The sequence below is a fragment of the Podarcis vaucheri genome (genome assembly GCF_965113315.1).
Source record: "Podarcis vaucheri genome assembly, chromosome: 9".
In the NCBI taxonomy this organism is placed as follows: domain Eukaryota; kingdom Metazoa; phylum Chordata; class Lepidosauria; order Squamata; family Lacertidae; genus Podarcis; species Podarcis vaucheri.
This window is the reverse complement of record NC_138767.1, coordinates 29,671,222-29,696,525: the sequence shown is the minus strand read 5'-3', so window position 1 is coordinate 29,696,525 and position 25,304 is coordinate 29,671,222. Positions and strand designations below refer to the sequence as shown.

At 41.4% G+C, this 25,304-nt stretch overlaps 1 protein-coding gene across 3 annotated transcripts in view; it reads left to right on the top strand.

The window, feature by feature from the left end:
* The window catches only part of PRDM5 (PR/SET domain 5), a 91,700-nt gene that overhangs the window by 17,280 nt on the left and 49,116 nt on the right, over window positions 1–25,304 (top strand). For 2 of the 3 annotated variants that reach the window (XM_082236952.1, XM_082236951.1), the window contains exons 4-10: window positions 1,802–2,000; window positions 3,706–3,880; window positions 6,950–7,042; window positions 7,340–7,461; window positions 11,242–11,321; window positions 16,807–16,891; window positions 18,486–18,643. In XM_082236952.1, coding sequence (XP_082093078.1) covers window positions 1,802–2,000; window positions 3,706–3,880; window positions 6,950–7,042; window positions 7,340–7,461; window positions 11,242–11,321; window positions 16,807–16,891; window positions 18,486–18,643 — 912 coding nt within the window. The remainder of the gene's footprint in view (window positions 1–1,801; window positions 2,001–3,705; window positions 3,881–6,949; window positions 7,043–7,339; window positions 7,462–11,241; window positions 11,322–16,806; window positions 16,892–18,485; window positions 18,644–25,304) is intronic. The other variant, XM_082236953.1, reaches the window with a different exon arrangement.

Below are 25,304 nucleotides of genomic sequence, written 5' to 3'. Positions count from 1 at the left end.
AAGAGGAAAAAGTAACTCTTTGATGAAGGCAAGATATCCTGATAGCTATCTGAACTCCACTGTGAAATACACATCTTGAAGAAAATATGTAATTAATTTTCTTCTCCCCATTCCATCACTGATGTAAGAGCAAAAAATGTGTCTGGTCCTTGAACACTGTTGCTTTTGACAAGTTTTTCAAATTAAATTGATTTTCCCATTTCATAAATAAGTCATTTTAATCCATTACAGACCTATCTAAGCTTTAGAAGTAAGATATCCCTTGTTGGCAGTTTCAATGAATCTTAGCATATTGCAAATTAAAAATCATTATCTTGCTGTAGCCTCGCAAAGCTTGTCACAAAATATATGGCTATGTACACCGTAAGCAAGGCTCAATTAACTTTACTGGATGTTGATCAGATAAGAGTTATGATTTACGACAGCACTTGGCAGCATTTGCTAGGTAAATGTGAGTCTCCTTTTCTTTCCTTTGGAAGAACCCAAAGCACTTTGCTCATCTGATAACGGTTGCCCAAGTCTGCATTACCATAAAACCGTTGACTGAACCATATGAAAGCAGGCCCATGGAAATGAGAGGTGGGCAGAAGCAAGAGGCTTGCAAATTCCAATAAAGCTATAGAGACAGAGCACAGGGCACACTCCATGTTTTGAGAAGACCCTGGGCAAAGTGTCCTCTCATGGACTTCCTCTTATGTAGATATAGGTCCCATTGGGAACACCTGCCCACAGTGTTGGAAGCAGCAGGAGTAGTCCATGGGGGGCTGGGAACTGGCATTGTAAGCTCTCACAGTTCCATAGTACAATTCCATGGCATCCTGAACAATGTCAGTGGGTGGCTTGCATACTGTGTCCTGACATCCCAAGGGACCTGCTAGCTGTCTAGGGTGCTGGTGCTGAGCTTGATATAGAGCAAAACAAACATCTTTATGTCTTCAAAAGCTTGCAAAATTAGTAGCTGGGCTTCCACAGGATACATGATTCCAGCCATCTGGAAATCAGTTACCAACTGAAATTAGGCACACAACTAATATTCTGATATTTAGGCAGCCGTTGAAGACATTTTTGTTTAAAAAGGCTTTTCCTAAAATGTGACTCAGACATTTTATGGACTATTAATTGTACAATTGAATTGCTGAAATGGTTTTATTGCCTCTAGTTCATTGAGTCTACAGGGTTGGGGTTTTTTGTATTTTATCTTACTTTTCCTTCTATCATACACTGCTCTGGAACCTTTGATTGTGAATTGGTTTATAAGTCTGCAAATAGTAAATAAATAAATAACAAGCTCAGTTGGGTCTGACAGGAAAAGTCAGCCTTGTGGTACCTTAAAGACTAACAGATTTACTATGGCACAAACTTTTTAAAAAGTGCAACAAGACTATGTTGTTCCTGCTGGAACTTTTGAGCAATATATTATTTTCAAAACAATGGATGAGATTCAAGTAAATTGGATGATCAGAATGAGCTCTAGTCATGCAGTGGGATTTCCCCCTCTCTCTTCCACCTGTATGCCCCCAAATCTGCTGTAGGGGGCTGGGGAAACCCCCAGAATGGGTTTAGGGCTTGTGGGGGTGACCAGAGGAAGGAGAGAGGAGAAAGTCCTATTGCACAAGCAGACCTTGTTCAGCTCATGCATACCCTGCTTAACACTACTATGAATTCCACCTTGTATCTGACAAAAATTACTTGTTCTTGTATCCACTCAGAAACTTAACTTGTATTTCTGGATGCTTTAAAAAATTAATTTAGCTGTATGCTTTCCTAAAGGGACTGTCCAAACTCTTGCTTTCCCCAACAGGAAGGAGAAAATATTTTCTACTTAGCTGTTGAGGATATTGAAACAGATACAGAATTGCTGATTGGTTACCTTGACAGCGACATGGAAGAAGTAGAGGAAGAAGAAGAGGAAGTAATTACTAACCAGGAAGAAGATGACAGCATCATCAGCAACAATGGTAACAGCAGCCATAAGGAATTGCAACAAACTAGTGAGAAAGGTATGGATGAAATTAAGCTGAATGGAAATGATGCTGTCAGAGCTGCTTCAAGATCCTAGCTCACAGAGGATCACGCTAGCCAGGGGTCACTTTGTAAAAGTCTTTATTGAGTTACAGTTTCCATTCTCAAGCGGCTGCGTGCAGCTCTACATCTTATGGGTTAGACTGGCGAAGCTCTGTCTGAGTCCCCGCCTCCTGTACACCAACTTAATATCCTAGCCTTACTCCACCTTTTCCGCCTGACCGTTCTTCTCTGGGTCCCTCTGCCCCCCGTGGTCTCTTCCTTCCGGGACTCTTCTGACGCTGACCCCCCGGACCCTTCTGTCTCCTTGCGGCGGGCTTTAGGACCTGGCTCCCTTTCTGGGCTGCTTACTGTGCCGCCTTCCTGTGCATTTGAACTTGGCGCGCGCGCCCAACCTTCCACTTTCCACTTGACCGTTGCTTCGCTCTCCGATGGAGGTGTGGCCACTCCTGACTCATGTCCTCCCCCCTGCGGCGAGCCGCCGGATCCCGATGCCTGGCGCCCTTCCTCCCCACTGCGCTCTGTTGGGGACGTTGGCCCTGATTTCCAACTGCTGCTCTCTGAACCCCCTTTTGTCCCTTCCTCCTGGGGTGTCCCCCTAAGCTCCCCCCTTGCTCTAGTCACTGGCGCTCCTTTCTGTGAATCTTCCAATTCACTGGAAAGACTCGGAGATCTCGGTTCGTCGTCATCGCTCATCTTTCCTTCGGACTCCTCCCCCTCGCTCTCTGTTTCCTCCCTTGCCCTCTCCTCTGCTCCTGAACCCCTGACAGATGCGCATCTGTTTAAAAGCACACAGTCATTTCTTAATTTAAGAAAACGAGGGGCACCTTTTCTGTATAGCTGAGGATTTTGGTAATTTCAGTGTTCTGAACAGTTTACAAATTGCAACCTTTGCAGGCTATCAAGACTACTTCAGACTTCGTACCTTATTGCCTCGATAACTACGAAACAGGATTCTATTTTTAAACATTACTGAAAAAAATCACACCTCTCTATGTGACTCTTTTATAAGATTATTTCAGTTTTAAAATATATATTTAAGGTCCTTTCTTAAGTGTCTTAGAAGGCACTCACAGCAAAGGACTTATCTTTGTTTAATGAAATAACATAAAACTCCAAAAAAATCAAACAGCAGTACATAAATAAGGACTTTACAGAAGTGATAGAATTTACATAAATGATATAATAAAACAGAGCACCGTCCCTCTCCCCCAAGTTCTTTCTTTTAGGTGGTGTCACCACAAAACCTCTTCCTTGAAAGTTAATCTTTCTGTTGGCTGGAAGGAACATTGCCTCATCTTAGTCACCTCAACAACACAGCAGTCTTCTCAAAATAGTTGCCACTTAGGAAATGTAAACTTACAGCCCTTTATAATATAAAGAGCACCAGTTCTCTTTCCAACTGTCTGCAGAATTATTATAGCAATGTATGCTAGAGGGTTACACCAAGACAAAGCGATGCAGAAAAATAAGTTGCACAGAAATGAACAATAATTAGATTTCTTTGCTGTTTTCAGATGTCAGCTGAATTAATCATGTTTCTTTCTGCAGTAATATGAACTCACCACAGCTTAGAAAATATTGTGGATCCTCCTTCATTAGAGCATTTTCTTAGAATATACTCTTCCAAACATGTTATATGCAGGAAATGATTTTTCTGAATTTTTCTTCTTTGCTGTGCAGATTCTTTTAGTTGCAAAGAGGACCATGCCTGCCCTAACTGTGAATCCAGTTTTGCCAGCCACGAAATCCTAGCTGAACACCTTCAGACGTTGCACCAAAAACCCAGTGAGGAAAAGGAATTCAAATGCAGGAATTGTGGGAAGAAATTCCCTGTTAAGCAAGCTCTGCAGAGGCAGTAAGTCTAAAACATCATAAACTATGACTTCCATGTCACTCAGATCATTAACTTGAATTTCTCTTCTTTAGGGATGCATGAATTGCAAAGTTAGCAAACATATTTAGACTACTTTAAAATGTACATTTTTGAGCGCACACTGAAAGCATCTTGTACTTGGAATATGACAGAAGTTGTGTGCAGACAGATGCACTGCAAGCAGGTACACTTCTCAGAGAAGTCAGGATTGGCTTTGACTTCCTGCTGAATGTTCACTCAGTGAGAAACCTGGGTTTGTCCTGTGTTGTCTATGAAACGGAAGTTTTGGAGGAGAGGTTTTCTTCTGGGTAGGCTTTCATGTTAGTCTCCCAGCATTCCTTCCAAGTGCCACAGCCCATGTTGGCTGTTTTCGCTAGACATTTTGGACAGGCATAGGCAAACACTAGCCCTACAGATGTTTGGGACTACAATTCCCATCACCCCTAGCTAACAGGACCAGGGTCATGGATGATGGGAATTGTAGTCCCAAACATCTGGATGGCCGGAGTTTGCCTATGCCTGATTTTGGATAATGCAAGCTTCGGGAACATCATCATAGCTATGAATGTATGGGTTGGGTGGAGCCATCTTCCTGACAGTGACATCACTGCTGCTTACCTGGAGGCAGATGGGATGGGACAGAGAGACTGCAAAGTTGGGGTCACCAACTAGAGAGTGGTGGCCCCACCAGTGTCTCTACACAGTCCTAACCTTGCCACCACCTTGACTCTTGACAACCTGGTCCAGGTAAGAACAGCAAAGCCAGTCAAGGTAAAGGACCCCTGGATGGTTAAGTCCAGGTTTTGGGAGAGCATCTGTGTCCCACCACAAACTCCACTACTAGTTCACTTTCACCTTTCCTTCCAATGTTCTCTAATATTGTGGGTGCTGTAGACTTAGCTCCACAAGCTCTTTGAATGCAGCGTGGAATCAAGACAACTCCACTGAAAGCACAGCACACTGATTGTGCTAAATTGTATAAACCCAAAAAAGCCCAAGTAAGTTATGAACGCTCATAAGGACTCGTAAGAATTGGCACCTCAGATAAGTTTCAGCTGTAATTATTTCTCCCCAAAATGCAAAAAAGCAGCAAACAAGCCCCGTGATGTCACATAATATTTATTGTACATAGAAACTGCATACGACCAAAGCTTGATATCTCAGTTGGTAGAGCATGAGACTCTTAATATCAAGGTTGTGGGTTCGAGTCTCCCATTGAACAAAGGATTCCTGCATTGCAGGGGGCTGGACTAGATGACCCTCACAGTCCCTCCAATTCAATGAAAACAGAAGAGAACAATTAAAATTGAATTAATAGCAAATAAAATCACATAACCAGAAGATCAAACTTGCAGCCTATTTGTAACATATTAAAATGGGAAAAGATACTATGTTTTAAAGGTATACATAAAGCAACTATAGGAAGACAATTTGCAAGAGGTTATTAAGTTTGACATCAATATATATATAGAGAGAGATACATTTAGTTTCTTTTCAGGGGCTTCAGCATGTGAAAATGTTCCATATTTTAATTGTGTATTTTGTTTTTGAAAAAGCAACCCTGGGAATGTGTTTGAAGTGCAGAGGAAAATTTCTTAAGTAAATATTGTACATTGGAGCAGCAGCAGACCTCTGGAAATTATACAGGGCGTACAACACACAGTTCCTCTTTCCAGCAGAAATGGAACATTTTCTCCCCCATTGATTTGCATTCTGAGACACAATCTTTGTAAAAAGCAACCGTTTAAATAAAATGGGCATGGTTTCCCACCAAAGCAGGAATTTTAGATGTTTTCTGTATATTGGTGTATATTATAAACAACGTATATGTAAGTAGATCGCTGGAATGTAGTGGATTTATAGAGATCCATTGTGAATCAGTTGTTTCAGATGTGTTAACGTTTGTGGAAGAGGAAAAGAATGAAGGGTTTTCAAAGGTTTATGTTGTAGCTGTTAATTCCAACATGTTTCAGAAATAGTTTTCCTTCTTCACGGGCATTTTTTTTTGTCAGAATACCACAGAAAAATACTATTGTGTTCTGCAGCCTTGAAAATATGGAAGCCACCCAAAAAACTTTATTTTTGTTTTGACTGGGCTGATGGGAGTTGTAGTCCAAAATAGATTTTGCTGAGATTAGATTAAAACTTGATTGTTGATTTTTGTTGTGATCGTGGTCTCCTCTTCAAGACACCTAGTAAATTAAAAACAACAACAAAAAGTATATATATAATTTAACTAAACTTTGTAAATACGATTACAGTGGTACTTCGGGTTAAGAACTTTATTCGTTCTGGAGGTCCATTTTTAACCTGAAACTGTTCTTAACCTGAGGTACCACTTTAGCTAATAGGGCCTCCCGCTGCCACTGCTGCCACCACTGCGTGATTTCTGTTCTCATACTGAAGCAAAGTTCTTAACCCAAGGTACTATTTCTGGGTTAGCAGGTCTGTAACCTGAAGCGTCTGTAACCTGGGGTACCACTGTACTCAATTTAAATAGCATACATTGTTGCATTAAGATGGCTAAACCACAAATTAAGTGGCTCACCGTAATATTCTTAATTTCCTTCAATAATTCATATACAGTGGTACCTCGCTTTAAGAACAGTCCTGTTTATGAACATTTCAGTTTATAAACTCTGCAAAACCGGAAGTAGTGTTCTGGTTTGCGAACTTTACCTTGGTCTACAAATGAAAACTGAATGTTGGAAGGGCACCGACGGCGGGAGATCTCATTAGGGAAAGCGCGCCTCGGTTTAAGAATGGATTCGGTTTAAGAACGGACTTCAGGAACGGATTAAGTTCGTAAACCGAGGTACCACTGTGTATGTATGTATGTATGCATGTATGTATACACACACACATTTCCCCCTTGAACAAATATCCCAGGATGTGTGGGAAGCCAGTCAATCCCTGAAAACTAATTGACCTTGGAATGTTTGACTTCTGTTTTATTTTGGAAAACAAACAAACATAGCATAAATGTGGATGGCATCAAACGCCCACACAATTTAAGCAAATTCGTATATTTTCTTTTGTCTTTCCTGACAGTGTTCTCCAGTGCACAGAGAATGTCAACCCGGGAGATCGTTCGAGAAGTTTTCAGTGTTCTGTTTGCAACACATCCTTCAGCTCAGAATTGAGGTTCCATGTCAGAATTACTGGACTGCTCTCATCCTGCTGCTGACCTCCCTTTTGCATGCTTGCTTGCTTTTCAAGTTCCTTAGTTGTTTTCTGAACCCTAACTGTGCAAGACGAGAAATGCTTTCATGCCTACCTGCAGTAGGTTATGCATGAAGTGACCCCAGAAGTCTTCTGCGCAGCATGTGTTAAGCGCACTCAAAATGCCTGCTGAGAGGCTGATTCTTTTTGGAGAGGGGGGAAGTATCTTATTTCTTGATGTATTATTTTTTCCCCACTCTCCCAACTCTCCAACATCAGCTACGAGCAACACAAAGAAGCATGCCGAGGTGATGCCAGGTTCGTATGCAAGGCTGACAGCTGCGGGAAGAGGTTCAAGAGCAAGGATGCTCTGAAAAAACACAAGGAAAATGTGCACACTGGTAAGCATAAAATGTTGAAATCACCGGTGTTTAGGGAATCACTTTCCAGCGTTCAAGTTTCCTGAGCTGAATCTGGATTCAAGAAAATGTCGGCCTATCTATGGCTACTAACTGGGAAAACCAAAGTGTTCAGAGGAAGAGAATGAGAGGTCCCTGTTCAGCTCCATGTTGAGAGCCAGTGTGGTGTAGTGGTTAAGAGCGATAGACTTGCAATCTGGGGAACCGGGTTCGCGTCTCCGCTCCTCCACATGCAGCTGCTGGGTGACCTTGGGCTAGTCACACTTCTCTAAAGTCTCTCAGCCCCACTCTCCTCACAGAGCGTTTGTTGTGGGGGAGGAAGGGAAAGGAGAATGTTAGCCGCTTTGAGACTCCTTCAGGTAGTGATAAAGCGGGATATCAAATCCAAACTCCTCTTCTTCTTCAGAAGCAGGACACTTGAGTACCAGTTTGTGGAAAGAAACACAAGCACATGTTTTATCACTATCATCTGGGCTAGTGTCAGCCCAGAGTACCCTTCTCAAAGTCAGTCGGCTGTGATTTTCAATTGGGGAGTGCGCTGTTGCATTTAGATCCTGTTTGTGGCCTTTCCATGGACATCTGATTGGCCACTGTGAGAACAGGATGTTGGCCAAAGATGGACCTTTGGCCTGATTTGGCAGGGCTCTTCTCATGTTCTTGGGTAGCTGCATCATCTCAGGATGGCCAGAACTGATGTCCATGCCAGTTTGCTTCTTCCTGCTATTCCCCTGGCTGCATGCTGGGCTTACCTGACTGGCAGTGCTTGGGTGCGGGAATTTTAACATGATGAGCGGTTTTCACAGATCCAGCTACTGCTGCCAGGTGAGCCTGTGAGACACTGACTGGCCAAGTTCACAGAAGACCATTCACCTCCCCCCCCCACAACCCACCTGACAATCACTGTGGGCTTCCTAAGAACAACTAGTTAGTTATTGTTGAAGACAGAGTGCTGGACTAGGTGAAACTGGATATCCTTATGTGCTTCCATTTTGAAACTGTTGGACAGACATGGTTCAGAGCATTACAAGGTTACACTTTTGCATGCTACCTGGAGTGCACAGGGGAGGGCTAATGATCCTTCACTACATTTGAGTCTCTATGCTTTAAATCAAACTATGACTTGAAAGGGGCAGCCTCCCTAATCTGTAGTGTCATATTGGACCATAGTATGAGAAATTATGGAAGTTTAAAGCAGATGTGGCAGGCAGAGTTAAGAGAAAAGGTAAGAGGCTCACAGGTGGGACACTGTCTGGCAAAGTCACCCTTTAAATATGGTACCTGCATGCCTAGAGGAAGCCTCCCTAAAAATCATCTTCCACTGGTATTGGACACCAATAAGACTAGCTAAAATAAACCACAGGCTGTCTTTCCATCTGTACTGGAAAGGGTGTTGGAAGCCTGGGTATTATATTCATGTATGAGGGAAGTGCAGCATTGTTCAAAAATTCTAGATCAATGTTTTCACAGTTGTTTCTATTATTATTTCTAAACAACCCTTGAAGACTAATCAAGTCTTAGCACTCCTCCTACTGGATCTTAGCTCAAGTTGTGCTAAGGGTAACACAAACAATTAATTGGTTTTCTTCTTACTGTGGATTTTTGAGGGAGTTTTTAAAAAGTTTCATAAGGAAACTTGCACATTTGACTTTTCCAGCATTGTAAAGATGGCCACCGTTTTACTTTTAAGACATAGAACAGACATGTAATGTTGGCAGTGGCTCACAGATTAGCCTGAAGCATAATTGGGATGAGTGGAAACTTTTCTTGGTATTAGTTAATTATGTTAAAGGGCAGAGGAAAACATGTATTACAGATTCAAATCAAAAGAGGTTTTGGTGTGCTTTCGATTTATTTATGACAGGAAAGTCTAAGAGATACGTGTAAACTTCCAGAAACTAATGGAATTGGAAACCTTGTTTCCTGCACATGTCTGAACCTCCAAAAGAAGCCACTAGCCCTTACTTGGCTTGTAGAACTTGGCAGGGAGAAAATACAATAGTGACACAAATGGTAGTTTAGCACCAGAACCTGGGACAGTAGCACTGTTGGAGCTGGAGGCAAGACTGAGACCCCATCCGCTCTGCATGTTTAAAGGGGTATCATACCACTTAAACATTCATGGCTTCTCCCAAAGAATCCTAAGAACAGCAGTTTGTCAAGGGTGCTGAGAGTTGTTAAGAGACACCTATCTCCCTGACAGACATACAGTTCTCAGAGTGGCTTAATAGTTAGACCCTCATCCGAGGGAACTCTGGTAATTGCAGAGGGCCTTCTCGGTAGTGGCACCAGCACTGTGGAATGCCCTCCCATAAGATGTCAAGGAAATAAACAACTATCTGACCTTTAGAAGACATTTGAAGACAGCCCTGTTTAGGGAAGTTTTTAATGTTCGAAGTTTTATTCTGTTTGTAATGTTCTGTTGAAAGCCACCCAGAGTGGCTGGGGAAACCCAGCCAGATGGGCGGGGTATAAATTGTTGTTGTTGTTGTTGTTGTTGTTGTTATAGCTTTTGGAAGGAAATAGAGTTCTCCTAATAACTCTCAGCATCCCTAACTAACTACAATTCCAAGGATTCTATGGAAAGCCATGACTGTTTCAAGTGGTATGATACTTGTTTAAATGGTGTGAATGTGGCCAAAAAAATTTATGATATGGCTGCCTACCATATGTGAAGCGAATAATCTGGAGTGTTGCTCCAGTGCTGGTCTGAAACTTGTTGAAGGCTGAAGTACCCCTGCAGGACACATCTGTTCCAGGGTGTAACTTTGATTAAAGAGGTCACCCTCTTTTTCTTGACTGAACTTAGGTCAAGCTGGTATGTCTTCTGCAAAGGTACGATGCCAAGAGCTGAGAGAGTTTCTGGGGAGAAGTTGGCAAGAAAACATTTTCCATTTCATTTCACTCTTAATTTGCATACCGCCTTTCCATATTACTATACACAAGGCAGTTTGCAAGCTGAAGAAACAATGAAATAGACAGCAAAGATCACACATATGATCCAATACAAAAAAGTCATTATAAAAACATAACTTTAAAATAAACATTATTGGGAGCAGGGGTAGAGAAAGCACAGTACATTTTTATTCATCTTCTGTGGAGATGCCTGCAAGAATCACAGTATCACTGTCTGAAGTCTGAAATGGTCTTCAGTTTATTGACCCTCATCCAGTCTATTACTGACTCTGGACGCTGTTTCAACTCTTCCACAGCATTGCCTGAATTCACTGAGACTCATTTAAGCCTATGGGACAAAATCATTGTAAACTATGGACTATGGCTGCCTTCACTAACTTGGTTCCCTTCAGATGTTTGGGAGCTGTAGTCTAAAACATTTGGAGGGCGGAAGATTGGTGAAAGCTAAACTATGGATTTATTCCTCATAATTGCTTATTGTAAACACAGCACTTTTAAAAAATAATCAGTAACTGATAGCTAAACTCTTGTTGCATTCTGAACTGGAGGCTAATAATTGGATATGTTCTCATTGATTATATTAGGTGATATAATATAATTGGATAGCTTTATTTATTTATTTTTTAAGCAGCCAAAGCTTTCTTGGAGCTACATTCCACAGGCCAAAACTTCTGTAGGGCACCCACAGAGCTGTCCTGTAACATAATACATTTGAGGTGGGGTAACAGTGTAAAATTCTTGTGTCCATCAAATGGCCTGTGAAAAATGGCACAGGCAGTGAAAACATTTGGCCTCTTCCTTTGTACTTCTTTATTAAAGCTGTTGGTGGTATTTTTGTTTCTGGCTTAGGAAACTCTAGGAAGAGGCTGATGTGCTCAGTGTGCAATAAGAGGTGTTCTTCAGCAACAAATCTTCAAGAGCATCGAAAGGTCAGTAAAATGAAGGCTGACCCCCAGCAGGCTGTGACTCTGCCGAGGTAGAAGGCCATAGAGTAGGGTCGCTAGAGAGCTGCTGAAATTCAGACTATCGTTTTTCTCATGTTCACAAAGACAGTAGTCTGCTTAGATCCTGAGATTTTTATTTTCACAACCACACAGTAAATGAAAAGAAAATGAACTTTTGTTTCTCTTCTTTTCTTTTGTTTGCTGTGATCAGGACTTTATCTTTCTGTTACGTTTTCATTTTTCAGTCAAATTCCATGTAGAACACTGGATATATTCTGAACCCATTAAACTTAAAACACCCTAAGAGAATAATTGGATAACTGGCAAATCCACATAAGGAATTAATTTCTTTTAACAGAAGCCCACTGCATATTGTTTGTACTGTTAAAGGCTATTAATGCTAAGAGTCAAAGCAGAAAGTAGCGTGCAACAAAAATAATCAGGATTTAAAAGAAAAGAAAAGCTTACTGCTCTAACCTTCACAGTTTATGGAAACGAAGCAAAAAGGTATCTCTGCAAATAGGTATCTCTTTACCTGGTATGCAAAATGCACTTTGCTTCTGCTTGTGACAGATTGAGGGGAGACACTAGCTCTGATCCTGCAAATCTTCTTCAAAATACCTCTGGCATTTTGAGATTTTTCTAGGTATCAGCCACACATTTGCAAGCTAATCAGGTACTCTTAATTGCTAGAAACAGATTTCTAAAATGAAAAGTGACGTTCTCGATTTTTTTGTATAATACCAAATTCTGCGCTTATACTGTATAAATATTTTCTATTCAAAAAGTGCATCTAAACTATTTTTAGTTGACCTACACTAAATCACATTTTGGGGGCATCCTTTTATGTGTAGAAGAACTTGCAGTTGTTGCAACCTCAGGACACTGAAGACACAAAGACATTTGCTGAAAATTCATAGGGCAATTTAATTGCATTAATAAGCACCCTTTAACTGCGTTAATAAACCTGCCTGAATTTCACTTCGGTTTGCTTGGGTTTTTGTCAGGTTTCTACTGCTGCCTGCCCTTATTCTTTGCCAGTGTTATTGATTGCCAGACTTTATATCTTGTTTTGCAGCAACACCAAGTCATAGGTCCTATTATAAGAATCCCAGCAGCAGCATAAATAACCAGTCTCTCTGCAACTCAGCAATGTTGCCTCCATGCTTACTCAAGCCACTGTATGCTAGTACCATATAAAGGGTTTTTTTTGGGGGGCAGGGGAGATTTTGGGTATCTTTTATTTACGTAAAAATAGCTTTAGTGAGAGTTTTGAGGGTTTATGTGGCAAATAAGGCACAGCTGGTAAGACAGATTCTATTATTTAGGCTGCATTTATTACAGTTCGATACTGGAAAGAGATGAAAATCTTCTGTAGATTTTCTTTTAAAAACTCTTTGAAAATATATTGTTTGCATTAATCTTCTTCTGACCTCTTAGCTGAAAACAGTCTTCAGAAAGGAATGTTTGAAGATTTTTTACTTTGTGTCTAGCTGAGTATCACATCGGGGGTAGGAGCTCATTGCTCGTAAAACCTGGTTTAAGATCTGGTCTTATAAGAAGAAAGGTGGTTGTGTTTTCCTCCTTGGAATCATGGAATCATGGAATCATGGAATCATAGAGTTGGAAAAGACCACAAGGGCCATCGAGTCCAACCCCCTGCCAAGCAGGAAACACCATCAGAGCACTCCTGACATATGGTTGTCAAGCCTCTGCTTAAAGACCTCCAAAGTAGGAGACTCCACCACACTCCTTGGCAGCAAATTCCACTGTCGAACAGCTCTTACTGTCAGGAAGTTCTTCCTAATGTTTAGGTGGAATCTTCTTTCTTGTAATTTGGATCCATTGCTCCGTGTCCGCTTCTCCGGAGCAGCAGAAAACAACCTTTCTCCCTCCTCTATGTGACATCCTTTTATATATTTTAACATGGCTATCATATCACCCCTACATGGCTATCATATCACCCCTTATTTTACAAATATCCCAGAAAGCCATAAACTGGAAAATCATTCCTTTGAGCTGTACAATTAAGTTCTACTTAAAGCTATGGCATTGAGATTATGTGGTGAATCAGCTGCATCGATGGCCACATAGGGTTCCACCATTGTAGGCATTTGTTGCTGGGAGAATCATGCCAAATACAGACTGTATGTCTGAACAAGTTCACCTAAATGCAGGTCTGCATCAGCATACGGAAAGTCCACTTCATTTTGTGGCAGCTGCCTTTCACAACCAGCTTGTTCTTTGGGGTGGTGGTATCCGTTACAGTTTAACCACATTTGGTTCATGCTAATTCAGACGTACCTGTGAAAGGTGTGGCAGTCTGGATAGGCCTTTAGGTCTGTTTTTCTGACTGCCTGAAGATAAACTACAACATAGTGGCAAATAAGGGTCAATACTCCACTAAGTTATTATAAAATTTAGTGATCTTAGGCATATGAAACAAGGACCGGCCTTATCATTGGACCATCTAGCCCAGCCTTTTTCAGCCTTGGATCCCTGATGTTAGATTACAACTCACATCATGCCTAACCATTGACAAAACTGGCTGGAGATGATGGGAGTTGCAGTCTGATCTAGCCAATGCTACAGTCTTGGGTAACCTTTGACCCTCCAAATGTTTTTGGACTACAATGCACATTATCGCTGGTATTGGCTGGGACTGATGGGAATTGAGAGTCCAACAATATCTGAAGCTCCAAAGGTTCCCCAGCCCTGCAATATGATCTACTTAGACTAGCAACAGAAGTTTTCAAGGTCTCAGGCACAGTTGTGCCAGCCCTGCTGACCAGGATCCTTTTAATTGGTTTAGGACTTCGGTTACACCAAGCATGTGCCCTACAGTGGTACCTCGGGTTAAGTACTTAATTCGTTCTGGAGGTCCGTTCTTAACCTGAAACTGTTCTTAACCTGAAGCACCACTTTAGCTAATGGGGCCTCCTGCTGCCGCTGCACCGCCGGATCACAATTTCTGTTCTTATCCTGAAGGAAAGTTCTTAACCTGAAGCACTACTTCTGGGTTAGCGGAGTGTGTAACCTGAAACGTATGTAACCTGAAGTGTATGTAACCCGAGGTATCACTGTATTAATAGGTTCCTGTGACTTGAAAACAAAATGCCAACTGGAAACATCCCTTAAATTCAGACCTATGAGGATTCTCTTGTTTCCAGTGCAGAGTCTAGGTTACCTGTATACTAATTTACCTGTCCTTCACATTTTTAATATTATTTCTAAGCAGTTTGTTTAATAGCTAACTTCAAAGGCGAAAAACTGATGCAAATCCAGGAACAGTTTTTGGAGGGTAGTGATACAGAATGAGAAATCTCTTTCACAGACATATAGTTGTGAAGTTAATTCCTGCATAAAGCCTAGAACTAGCCAGCTATTTCGAATTGTCTTAAAAGTTTGAAAGGTCAGATCACATTGCTTGGATTAGTGAATCTCTTTAGGGGCTTATAGTATTAGTTGAGTTCTAAGGAAAAACAATCAGGCAGATTTATGGACTGTAAGTCAAAGTCTGTCAGGAGTTACCCAATCTGAGGGGTATCCCTAAACATTGCTATGCAAGTATTTCAGAGAGTGTTACTTGTTCTGTAATTATTCTTTCCTCTTGATTTTCTTTTGGTTGATTTTCATGTTGCTGCTGCACACATAAGGTTTTTTTGGTTTGGGGTTTTTTGAAGGCCAAAGGACACCTTTCTACTCACCAAACCAGTAGATTAAAGGACAAACTAGGTGTGATGGCAGCAGCTTTTAATGTGTCTGCTTCCTTTGCCTAAAGAGCAAGGGGGAATCTTACCTCAACAATAAAAAAGCACATAGGAAAGAGGTCCTGAACCCTGATGCTCTGGGGACCTTTTGCAGTTCCCTGGTTAAATTTGTGCCCCATTATTCCTCCCAACAGAGCCCAGGTGAGCAAACAGCAAAATATTTAAACATAATTAATGTTTTGTGTTCTGTTTTCCTCTTTGAGGAGATTAGAAATTTCCACATCCACTTTAGATAACCCTCAGTTTCCTATTATGTCCAGATCCTAACTTCTGGCTAACATAGTTAAGATTAACAACAGTTTGGGTTTGGATATTACAACAAGTAGTGGTTAATCTAAAATGGAAGCAAAAATATCTGAATTTATCTCTGTAGCTGCACTCAGAGGAGGAGGGGGACAATAAACATCTGGATTTTGCTGTAGCTCATTCTCATAATGTACAGGCCTACATTTTTGAGAAATTAAAAAGAATGCTCTATCGAGGCATGATGCTGTATCCAGATTATGACACCATGCAAAATTTATGGTGCTGTAATTTTCCTTCTGACCCCAGTCCTAACACGGAGGTGGGAATTTGGATGATTATATTAAACATTGGGCATCTTATTGGTTTCAAGTTCCACAAAGGTCTATCTGGAACAAATAATTAAATTGGGGGGGGGGGAAGCTTTTCATAGAAATATCAAAACCACATAAAAATTATGTCTGCAGCAACATTTGGAATCACAGGTTTCTTGGAAAGCAGAGAAGAAAAGCAAATGTAGAGAAAGAGGTCAAATATATCATCTAGTTTTGAATTTAGTCATACTCATAGTACCCCCATTGAAATTATGGAACGAAGGTGCTAAATCCATACTGTGGTTATCACCTAGTTGGTTATCATGCAAAGTTAATCTATATCAAGTTCACCTTTGGAAAGTTTGGCAAATTATTTTTTGTCCTTTTTAATAAGACAAATGAAGATTTCTGAAACTGTCACTTTTAAAAAATGAAGAAATATGTTCATTTCAGGCTACACAGACCTTGGTTAGGCTCAAGCAATTCGGACAATTAGTGTTTTTTGTCTCCAGACATCTTTGTCCAGAAGCTTGGTACTCAAAGAACGGTAATATAGAGTTATATTTACATTTTAAAAATCATTGCTACTTTGGAAAATATGATAATAGCCAAGAGAATGATTTCCAGTGCAATTCTTATGCAAGTTTGCTAAGAAATGACTGCCACTGTATTCAATAGGGCTTACTCTCTGGTAAGTATGACTAATGTTTATGAGTACATTAGACTATAATTATATTCTTCTTAGAAGTCAGTGCACATTATTGAAATGTTCTCTGTATTTTCAGGCTTTATGCTAGAAGAAAAAGGTTATGTATAAAAATTGCCTATTCTGAGAGAATTTTTTTTTGGGGGGGTGAACACATATTCTACAGTAGTTCTAGAAATGTTGATTTTTAATTTTTTTAAGAGTGGGTTATGGATTGTGGACTGTGAGGTAATTTTTGTTCACTGGAATGAACTTTTTAATTTTGGAAATGTGGTTGTTAAGCAAAGGAGTTAAGGAAGGAAGTACATCCATGAGAATTAGCATAGCTCCGAGCTAAGGAATAATTACAGTCTATTTGAGATGTTCTTTTATTAGCTTAAGATGTGTGATCTTGTGTAAGACACATACTTAATTATCATTAAATACTCATATTGCAGGTTCATGAGATCTTTGAGTGTCAGGAATGTGACAAGAAATTTATTTCAGCTAACCAGCTAAAACGCCATATGATTACTCACTCAGGTAAAAACCTTTTTCTTTTTTTATTAAATCAAGCTTCACATAATACCTTGAATTGCTATTGTATATATTTTTGTTATTGTATTGGGCTTTGCATTAACAAACAGGTAAGACCTAATAATGAGGCTCTTTGGTAGTTGGTTCCATAACCGTTTTGTCAATTTAAGTGGAGGGAAGTCTGTGGCCCTCCAGATGTTGTTGGATTCCACTGCCCTTCAGGTCAGGAATAATGGGATTTGTGGCCCCAACATCTGGAGAGGTTCAGTTTATTCATCCCTGATTTAAGATGGCTGTTCACATGAATAAGGCATATACCGCAGCTCTGAACACTTGCTTGTTACACTTGCTTCCATTGTAAGTGTGTTTGGAGTTTTGGCAGCCTAAAAATGATTTAGCTAAAAGGACTGATTTAATTGGTTTGAGAGTTTCAGCCAATGCATATAATCCTAATACTTTACAATTAATAGTTTGAGCATTTCCTTTTAGAAAACCCCAAGTTTATTATATAGGCTCCTGCTTCCACATATCTTTTTTCTTCTTGGACACACTTGCATCATGATATTTGCCTTGAAACTTGATTGAATAGTTATTTTAAAATTTTTTTAGTAGGCTTATTGTATGGTAGAAATAATGTAAGCAATGCAGAGATGGCTTGAGGAAATGGCTTTTTTCCGGGATGTTTCCTTGGGCTGAAATAAATGGGAAGGTCTTTAAATTATCTATTGGTCTCTAGGTATCAACAAGATGCTTCCATTGTTTCTAAAGCAGACCATATACACCTTTAAGCAATAGTCTGAGCAGGCACCCCCTTATCAATGATGGAACTGGCAGAGGAGAAGCCATGTAGAATTTGCAAGAAACACTGTTTTGTCTAATTGGACTCTGCCACTTATTTCTGTTCATTAAGCTCTGGCATTTCCACATCTTTCACTCAATAATTGGAAAAAGGTGCAATCAAAACCTGAATTTCTGTTCCCTTCCTAAATGCTTTAAAACAGGGTTTCAACATTGCTAAAACGGTTGATGTTTAGCTGCTATCTCCATTTCATTGCATGCTTGAAGTGCATTTGTTTAAACAAGCAAACAAAAAGGACTGTATCTCAGGGGCATTTAGCTGAGTTTTGAGATTCTGGATTAGAATATTCTACATTGTAGTGCTAGGCTTCATATAGCAACTGAAACACAAAAGCATATACACACCAACTCTGGTTGTTTTAAAAACGAATCTGCTATGTATATTGTTAATTAAGTTTTAAACATTTAAACTGTCATGCCCTCGTTCACATTTGTAGTCTGGCAACAGGCTTTGCCTCTTTGAAGTCATTCTCTTTTGATTTAAGCTAATTAATCAGAGTTTAGTTTTAGCCATGATTGTTGCAAAGAACGTGCCAATTTCTCGAGATGCGCCATGGCTCATCTTTTACGAAGCGACTTAACTGTGTAACATAAAGGGCATTAGATGTCTTTCTAATTGGTTTAATCTTAATTGGGTTGACTTCATTGCAGAAATCTCTCCAACGAGATGGCTGTCTCTGCCTTTCATCTTCTACCCCTATATAAACAGGAGATTAAATGTCCCCCCACTCATTTTCTGCAGAAAAACGCCCCTACACCTGCGAGGTTTGCAATAAGTCCTTCAAACGACTTGATCAAGTGACTGCACACAAAATAATACACAGTGAAGATAAACCCTATAAATGCAAGCTTTGTGGAAAGGGATTTGCCCACAGAAATGTTTACAAGAATCACAAGAAGGTAAAAACAAAAACAAAAAAACCACTCTGCTGTTGTTGTTTACAGCTCTGCCAGGCTTAGATTTGCAGCTGTTGCTCATTTTAGTGATGGATCAGTGCGCTTTGGCATGCTTAGAAACATGAGCTTCAAATCTTGCAAAATATATTAGCTAGCCTTCCTTTGCGATAGCCTAGATATCTAGATCATAAACGGGTCCTTTGTGATTGTTTATTTCTTTCTAATCAGTCCAAACTAGTTCAACTGATTGCATACTTGTTTTGATTTTGTTCCTTTAGGATTCTTTATTTTTTTTAAAAAAAGAGTAACTTCTTAACTATATCTATCTATCGTGATGTTGCAGTCATTTTCTCTCTTTGTGGCAGACATTATCAGGAGAGCCATTAAAGTTTGCACTGACGACATTTCAGTTAGACATGATTTCAGCAACAGAAGAAAACTCTGCCCCCAAAGTACAGAGGGACCTCACATTCGGGCTCCACTAAATGACTCCTGGCTGTGTGATTTAAGCTCCAATCTGCCTGCCCTAATTTTGATAATGCCTGTCATTACTTTTGACCCTGGGTTACGTTTTCAATGGCACGGCTGCACCCTTGACTGCTGCCGCTGCTTCAGAATTGCAAGACTGTAAAAAATTATCTGGCTGGTTTCCTGCTTAGTCTTTGAAACCCTATTGCTCCTTCCCTCCACCCGCCCCTTGCGCCAACACTTTGATGAAATAGATATACCAATACTTACACATTTTTCACAGTTTGGCTCATGTTATATGCCATCTGGGAATCTGGCACCGGATCTTTGCACCATCTTTTGTGTTTTCAGCCATAAATCATATGAAAGTAATAATAATAACCAGAATGCTTCTAACAGGGTGAAACAACGATGACTGTTCTTTCTAAGGCAGACAGGATGCATGAGCCCGTTGAAAGACACAAGAGCTTGCATATCAGGACCATAGCTTACATATGTAATGACCTTTTAAAAATACAACTTACAAACTGGCTACATTGAGAGCAAAGTGAATGAAAGCTATTCTGAGTAGTCAACTTTAAATTAAAAAGAGAGGGAGAGAGAAAGGAGGGGAAAACATGTCCCGTCCCCCCAGTAATCTCTGTGTCCTGAAGCATTATTCATTCAGTAAATAAATATTGAAAACCTAATGTGGACCTTGCCCCTGAAATTGCTTTGAGAGCCATGGAAATATGTCCACATTGGTGTATTTTTATGTATGAGGTGTGAAGATTGCATTACGGCATTTCCATTTTGGAAAGCTCAAGTAGCAGAGCTGGGATGGGCCCCAGCCTCAGTCTCTGAACCCCTGGATTTGAAGCTCATTAACAATATTGAACCAAGTAGATCAGGGATGGACTTGCTTCAGTTTGCGTGGTATGCTTTTCTTTCTATCTTGCTTGAATACTCCTGGCCCAACAGTGTACCCCAAAGCGGGGTATCACTGATCTTCGTTGAGTGATCAAGAATATGCATGTTTGCTTAAGAAGTGCCTAGCTTGATTCAAAGCAAGATAAATCAAGTCCTACATTCACAAGCAGGGGTGTCAACGTGAATAAGATATTGAGGGGGCCAAGGTAAGCCCCACCTTGCATAATCGATCACATGATGCAGTACACGCACACCACCCCTCAGATATTTTACTGGGGGGCAAAAGCCCCCTCGTCTCCTAGGAGTTGGCTTCTATGTTTGCAAGTACTGCTGCAAACAGCAGACACAAGAATGGCCCCCGGCACATTGGCTTGTGGTTCACCAAGGGATTGGGACCCCCTTCCTGCCCATTCCTCTGGCAGACCATCGGTCTGAATGAGTAGAAACAAGTCTGAGAATATTCAGTGCTAAAAAAGATAAAAACCTGAATCATGGTTACCAATAAGAATAGGTGATTCAATTTGAATGAAGTATACAGATTAAGCAAATGTGTGTATTCTGCATAGTTAATTCTGCACCTGTAGGTTAGGGTAGAAGGTGGAGAGCTAAGTTGCCTCCAACAACTGGAAATTCTGACTCTGAGCTATAGACAGGCTCAGAGAGTTTTCAGCCCTATTTGTACAGCTTTAAGGGGTGAAGTTTTAAAAGAGCAAGCAGTGCTCCCTCAAAACCCTTCAATTGTTCCATGTCATTAAAAGAGCAAGTAAAAATTGGCATAAACTACACTAAATGAGCTACAGTGGCTGTTTCAGAAGCTTGTGAATCTCAGCGTTCTTTTTTCTCTTTTAAACCCTTATGGTTTCAAAGATAAGACTGGGAAACATGATAGCAATTTGGGCTGGAAGATCAGAAACCAGATGGCAAGTGAAAAGGAACTGTAATTCATTCATTTTCTCTAAGTTTACTAAAGTTCTTAGTTTTAAGCTCAGAACTAAAAGATTACAAGTTTTCAAATTTTTAGCATTTGACGATAATAATTCTGTAGTAAGAAGCTATCCACCCTAGTGCCTGAGACACAGCAACTGATATGAAAATACCTGCTAATTATATTGGCTATGGCTATGTACAATTAAATATACCAGTGAGCTGTAGCAGTTAGGGTTCATGCGGTTCATGAGCTATTTGTGACTGTGGTCCAAAACAGACTGACTTCATACACTTTTCTCGCCGTCTGGCTCCACCACCAAAAGTGAGCAGATTTGTGGAGAAAAGTTTCTGAAGCAACATATTGCAACTAGGTCAGCTGGGAAGCAGACAAGTTTATCTCATCTCACCTATGTACAACTTTTGTTGCAAAAAGTAGACCCCACCCCTCCCTTTAAAGATGAATGAAGTATTAACCTATGTCTCTCTGTGTGGTTAAAGGAATATGAATGGACGCCAGTACTGTAATTCTATTTTTGCCCTCAAGTCTACCTCACAGAGTGTAGTAAACTGGTCCCTGGGCTGTTGTATTTCAGTCTATATGTGGAGGCTCCCATGTTTGAATCTTCCTTCATAACAATAACAAATCACTAAGTATAGAGAAATAGCATTTCAAGGGCTGGGCAAGAATACTCCCCCCTCTCCATGTCTAGCTTTCTCTAGCTTACTCTATGCAGGTTTTGTTTTTGGGGGGGGGGTATGGAAGAGCATGCAGTCATGTGAACCCCCACCTGCCATTTGAAATGGTACTGTCTAGGTGAAGGGTTGACACTATCTCAGGGAAATCTACATCTGAGGTACCCACTTGTAATCTCTTTTTGTATGCATTTTGTGCTACTCTGAGTAGTGCTTCATTTGTAAAGTATCAGGGGGTGGTTCTGAGTCATATACAGTGGTGCATCGCAAGACGAAATTAATTCGTTCTGCGAGTTTTTTCGTCTAGCGAATTTTTCGTCTTGCGAAGCACGAAATCCCATAGGAATGCATTGAAATTCAATTATTGCGTTCCTATGGTCAAAAAAAGTCCAAACAAAGCCAAATTTGGTACAACAAGAGTTTATTAAGTGCTCTTTAAAGTCACACATACTGTAAAGAGCATTTCAAAAATTGAAGGAACAATAAATTAAGTTTCTAAACATGACAGAAAAACATTTAAAAATCAACAAAGTGTACAGTACATTTTCTAAGACTCTGGGGGACAACTCGAAGAAGGTTCCTCTTCCACTCTTTGCTTCTTGCTGAAGAACCTGTCCATGGTCTGCTGCTTCATTCGCCTTTTCAGCACCTCCCTGAAAGGCGACATGACCCTCGTATCCAAAGTGTTCGCAAGGTCATGTGCCACGTGCTTGTCAGGGTGGTGCCACTGTGCAAAAGCCTGCACATCCTTCCACTTCAGGCAAATGTCCCTCAGTTCTTTGGAGGACAGCCGTTCCTCAGTTGCTTCCTCCTCTTCCAGCGAGGCCTGCTCCTGCGCAGCCTCTGCCTGCAGTTCGACCAGTTCCTGGATGGTCAGCTCATGGTCGTGCTCCTCCACCAGCTCGCTGATGTCCTCCTCTGTGACCTCCAGGCCCATGGTCCTCCCCAAGGCAACAATGTCCTGCACCACTGTTGACTCTGGTGCATCAGAGTCACTTGGTGCCACACAGTCCGGCCACAGGCTGCGCCAAGCGCAATTCAAATTTCTCTGGCTGATCCCGTTCCAGGCCGTGGTGATCATCTTCAAGCAGGTGACAATGTCGAAGTGGTCCTTCCAGAATTCCCGCAGGGTGATGGTGGTGCAATCAGTCACCTCGAAGCATCGCCTGAAAAGCTCCTTGGTGTAGAGTTTTTTGAAATTGGCGATGACCTGCTGATCCATCGGCTGGAGCAGTGGCGTGGTGTTAGGCGGCAGGAACATGATGCTGATGAAGCTGAACTCCTCCAACAAGTCCTCCTCAAGGCCTTTAGGATGAGCAGGAACATTGCCCATCAGAAGCAAAGCCTTCAGCGGCAGGTCGTTGTCCAGCAGGTACTGTTTGACAGCAGGGCCAAAAGCAAGATTGACCCAGTCCACAAACAGCACACGTGTGACCCAAGCCTTACTGTTGGATCGCCACATGACACTCAGCTGCTCCTTGTCGACCTTGTGTTTCATGAAGGCCCGTGGGTTCTCCGAGTGGTACACCAGCAGGGGCTTGATCTTCAGGTCGCTGCTTGCGTTGGCACAGAAGAGCAGGGTCAGATGGTCCTTCATGGGCTTGTGGCCAGGCAACTTGGCCTCCTCCTGTGTGATGAAAGTCCTTTTGGGCATCCTCTTCCAAAACAGCCTGGTCTCGTCGCAGTTGAAGACCTGCTGTGGAACGTAGCCCTCTGTCTTCACAACCTCCAGGAACTCCGCTACAAAGTCTTCAGCCGCAGAAACATCAGAACTGGCAGCCTCTCCATGCCTGACCACGCTGTGGATTCCAGATCTTGTCTTGAACCGGTCAAACCAACCTCTGCTTGCCTTGAAGACTTCTGGCTCGCCTGAGGTTCCTGGCTGTTCCCGGATGAGGTCAGCGTGCAAGGCCTTGGCCTTCTCACAAATGACGGCCTCAGTCACTGTGTCCCCTGCACACTGCTTCTCTTCTAACCAGATGAGCAGCAACTTCTCCACCTCCTCCAGAACAGCTGGGCTGTTCTTCACGATCCTGGTGACTCCCTTGGCTGCATCAGTTGCAAGGATCTTCTTCCTCATCTTCAGGATGGTCCCGATGGTCGATAGATTCCTCCCGTACTCCCTGGTGAGGTCTGTCACACGCATTCCACCGTCGTGCTTCCGGATGATCTCCTTCTTCATTTCCAGCGTAACCTTTGCCTTCTTCCCCTCACCGGCCTCTGCAGCAGCAGTCTTCTTGGGTCCCATGGCAGCACAGCTCCTACCTTCACAACCCCCCCCCAAAAAAAAATCAGTGCTTCACATCCAAAAAAATCAAAAGTACCCAGCCACCCACCACACAGAAATTCAAACCCAGAACCAAGTCCTTGAATTCCAAACACCCCAACCCAAAATCCAAACCCCCCCAAAAAAGTTTTAAAAGTTTAACTTACCGAATGGCTGCAAAAGAAGTTTTGGAAAAGCTTCAAAAATCACCAAAGTCTTCAAAAACCTCAACTATTCCCCCAGCCACCCACCACACAGAAATTGCAAACCCCTCCCCAACTGTTCCCCCAGCCCCTCCCCAACTGTTGCAAACCCCTCCTCAACTGTTCCCCCAGCCACCCAACACACAGAAATTCAAATCCAGATTTATTTTTTTTAAAGCAGAGTGGCCCAATGGTCACAAAAAATCATAAAAATGCAGGAAAAAAACACACAAGCTTCCAGATTCTTGCAAACCCCTCCTCAACTGTTCCCCCAGTCACCCACCACACAGAAATTCAAATCCAGATTTATTTTTTTTAAAGCAGAGTGGCCCAATGGTCACAAAAAATCATAAAAATGCAGGGGGGGGGGAACACAAGCTTCCAGATTCTTGCAAACCCCTCCCCAACACCAAGTCCTTGAATTCCAAACACCCCAACCCCAAATCCAAAACCACCCCAAAAAAAGTTTTAAAAGTTTAACTTACCAAATGGCTGCAAAAGAAGTTTTGGGAAAGCTTCAAAAATCACCAAAGTCTTCAAAAACCTCAAAAAAGGCTACCACACCGCGTGCTATGAGTTGCTCCTCGAAGTCAAGTCACAACTGCACCTCTTCAAGCAATGCACCCTGGGTATTAACAGTTTTAAGAAAAAGGAAACAAACTTGCAAGATGTTTTCGTCTTGCGAAGCAAGCCCATAGGGAAATTCGTCTTGCGAAGCAGCTCAAAAAACGCAAAACTCTTTCGTCTAGCGAGTTTTTCGTCTTGCGAGGCATTCGTCTTGCGGGGCATCACTGTAAACAAGTTTCTCTGGAAATCTTCTCTTTAATCTATGGATTTACCTGGTTTAATTGTGTTTAATTATCTGATTTAGGAAATGTATGCACTACTGATCATTTTTAGCAAAATCTCTATAGAGTGGCTTACAAGGTGTCATAGAATGTTACAGAACAGAAATGGGAATACAGTAAAGACATTATAAAAATCTGTTGAACCTGTTCAAACATATGCTGCTTGTTTCTGTGCTTCTCCCAGAAAACAGGTTATATTATAGCAGCCTTTTTTAGACCACTACTCCCAATAGTCAGGGATGATGGGGATTGCAGTCCTTTCACATTTGGAGGGCACCTGCTTTGGGGCGATAAATGGGAGGGAAATGCAGGAAGCAAAAGTGTAGTTTAGTGGCCAACATGTTTTGGAC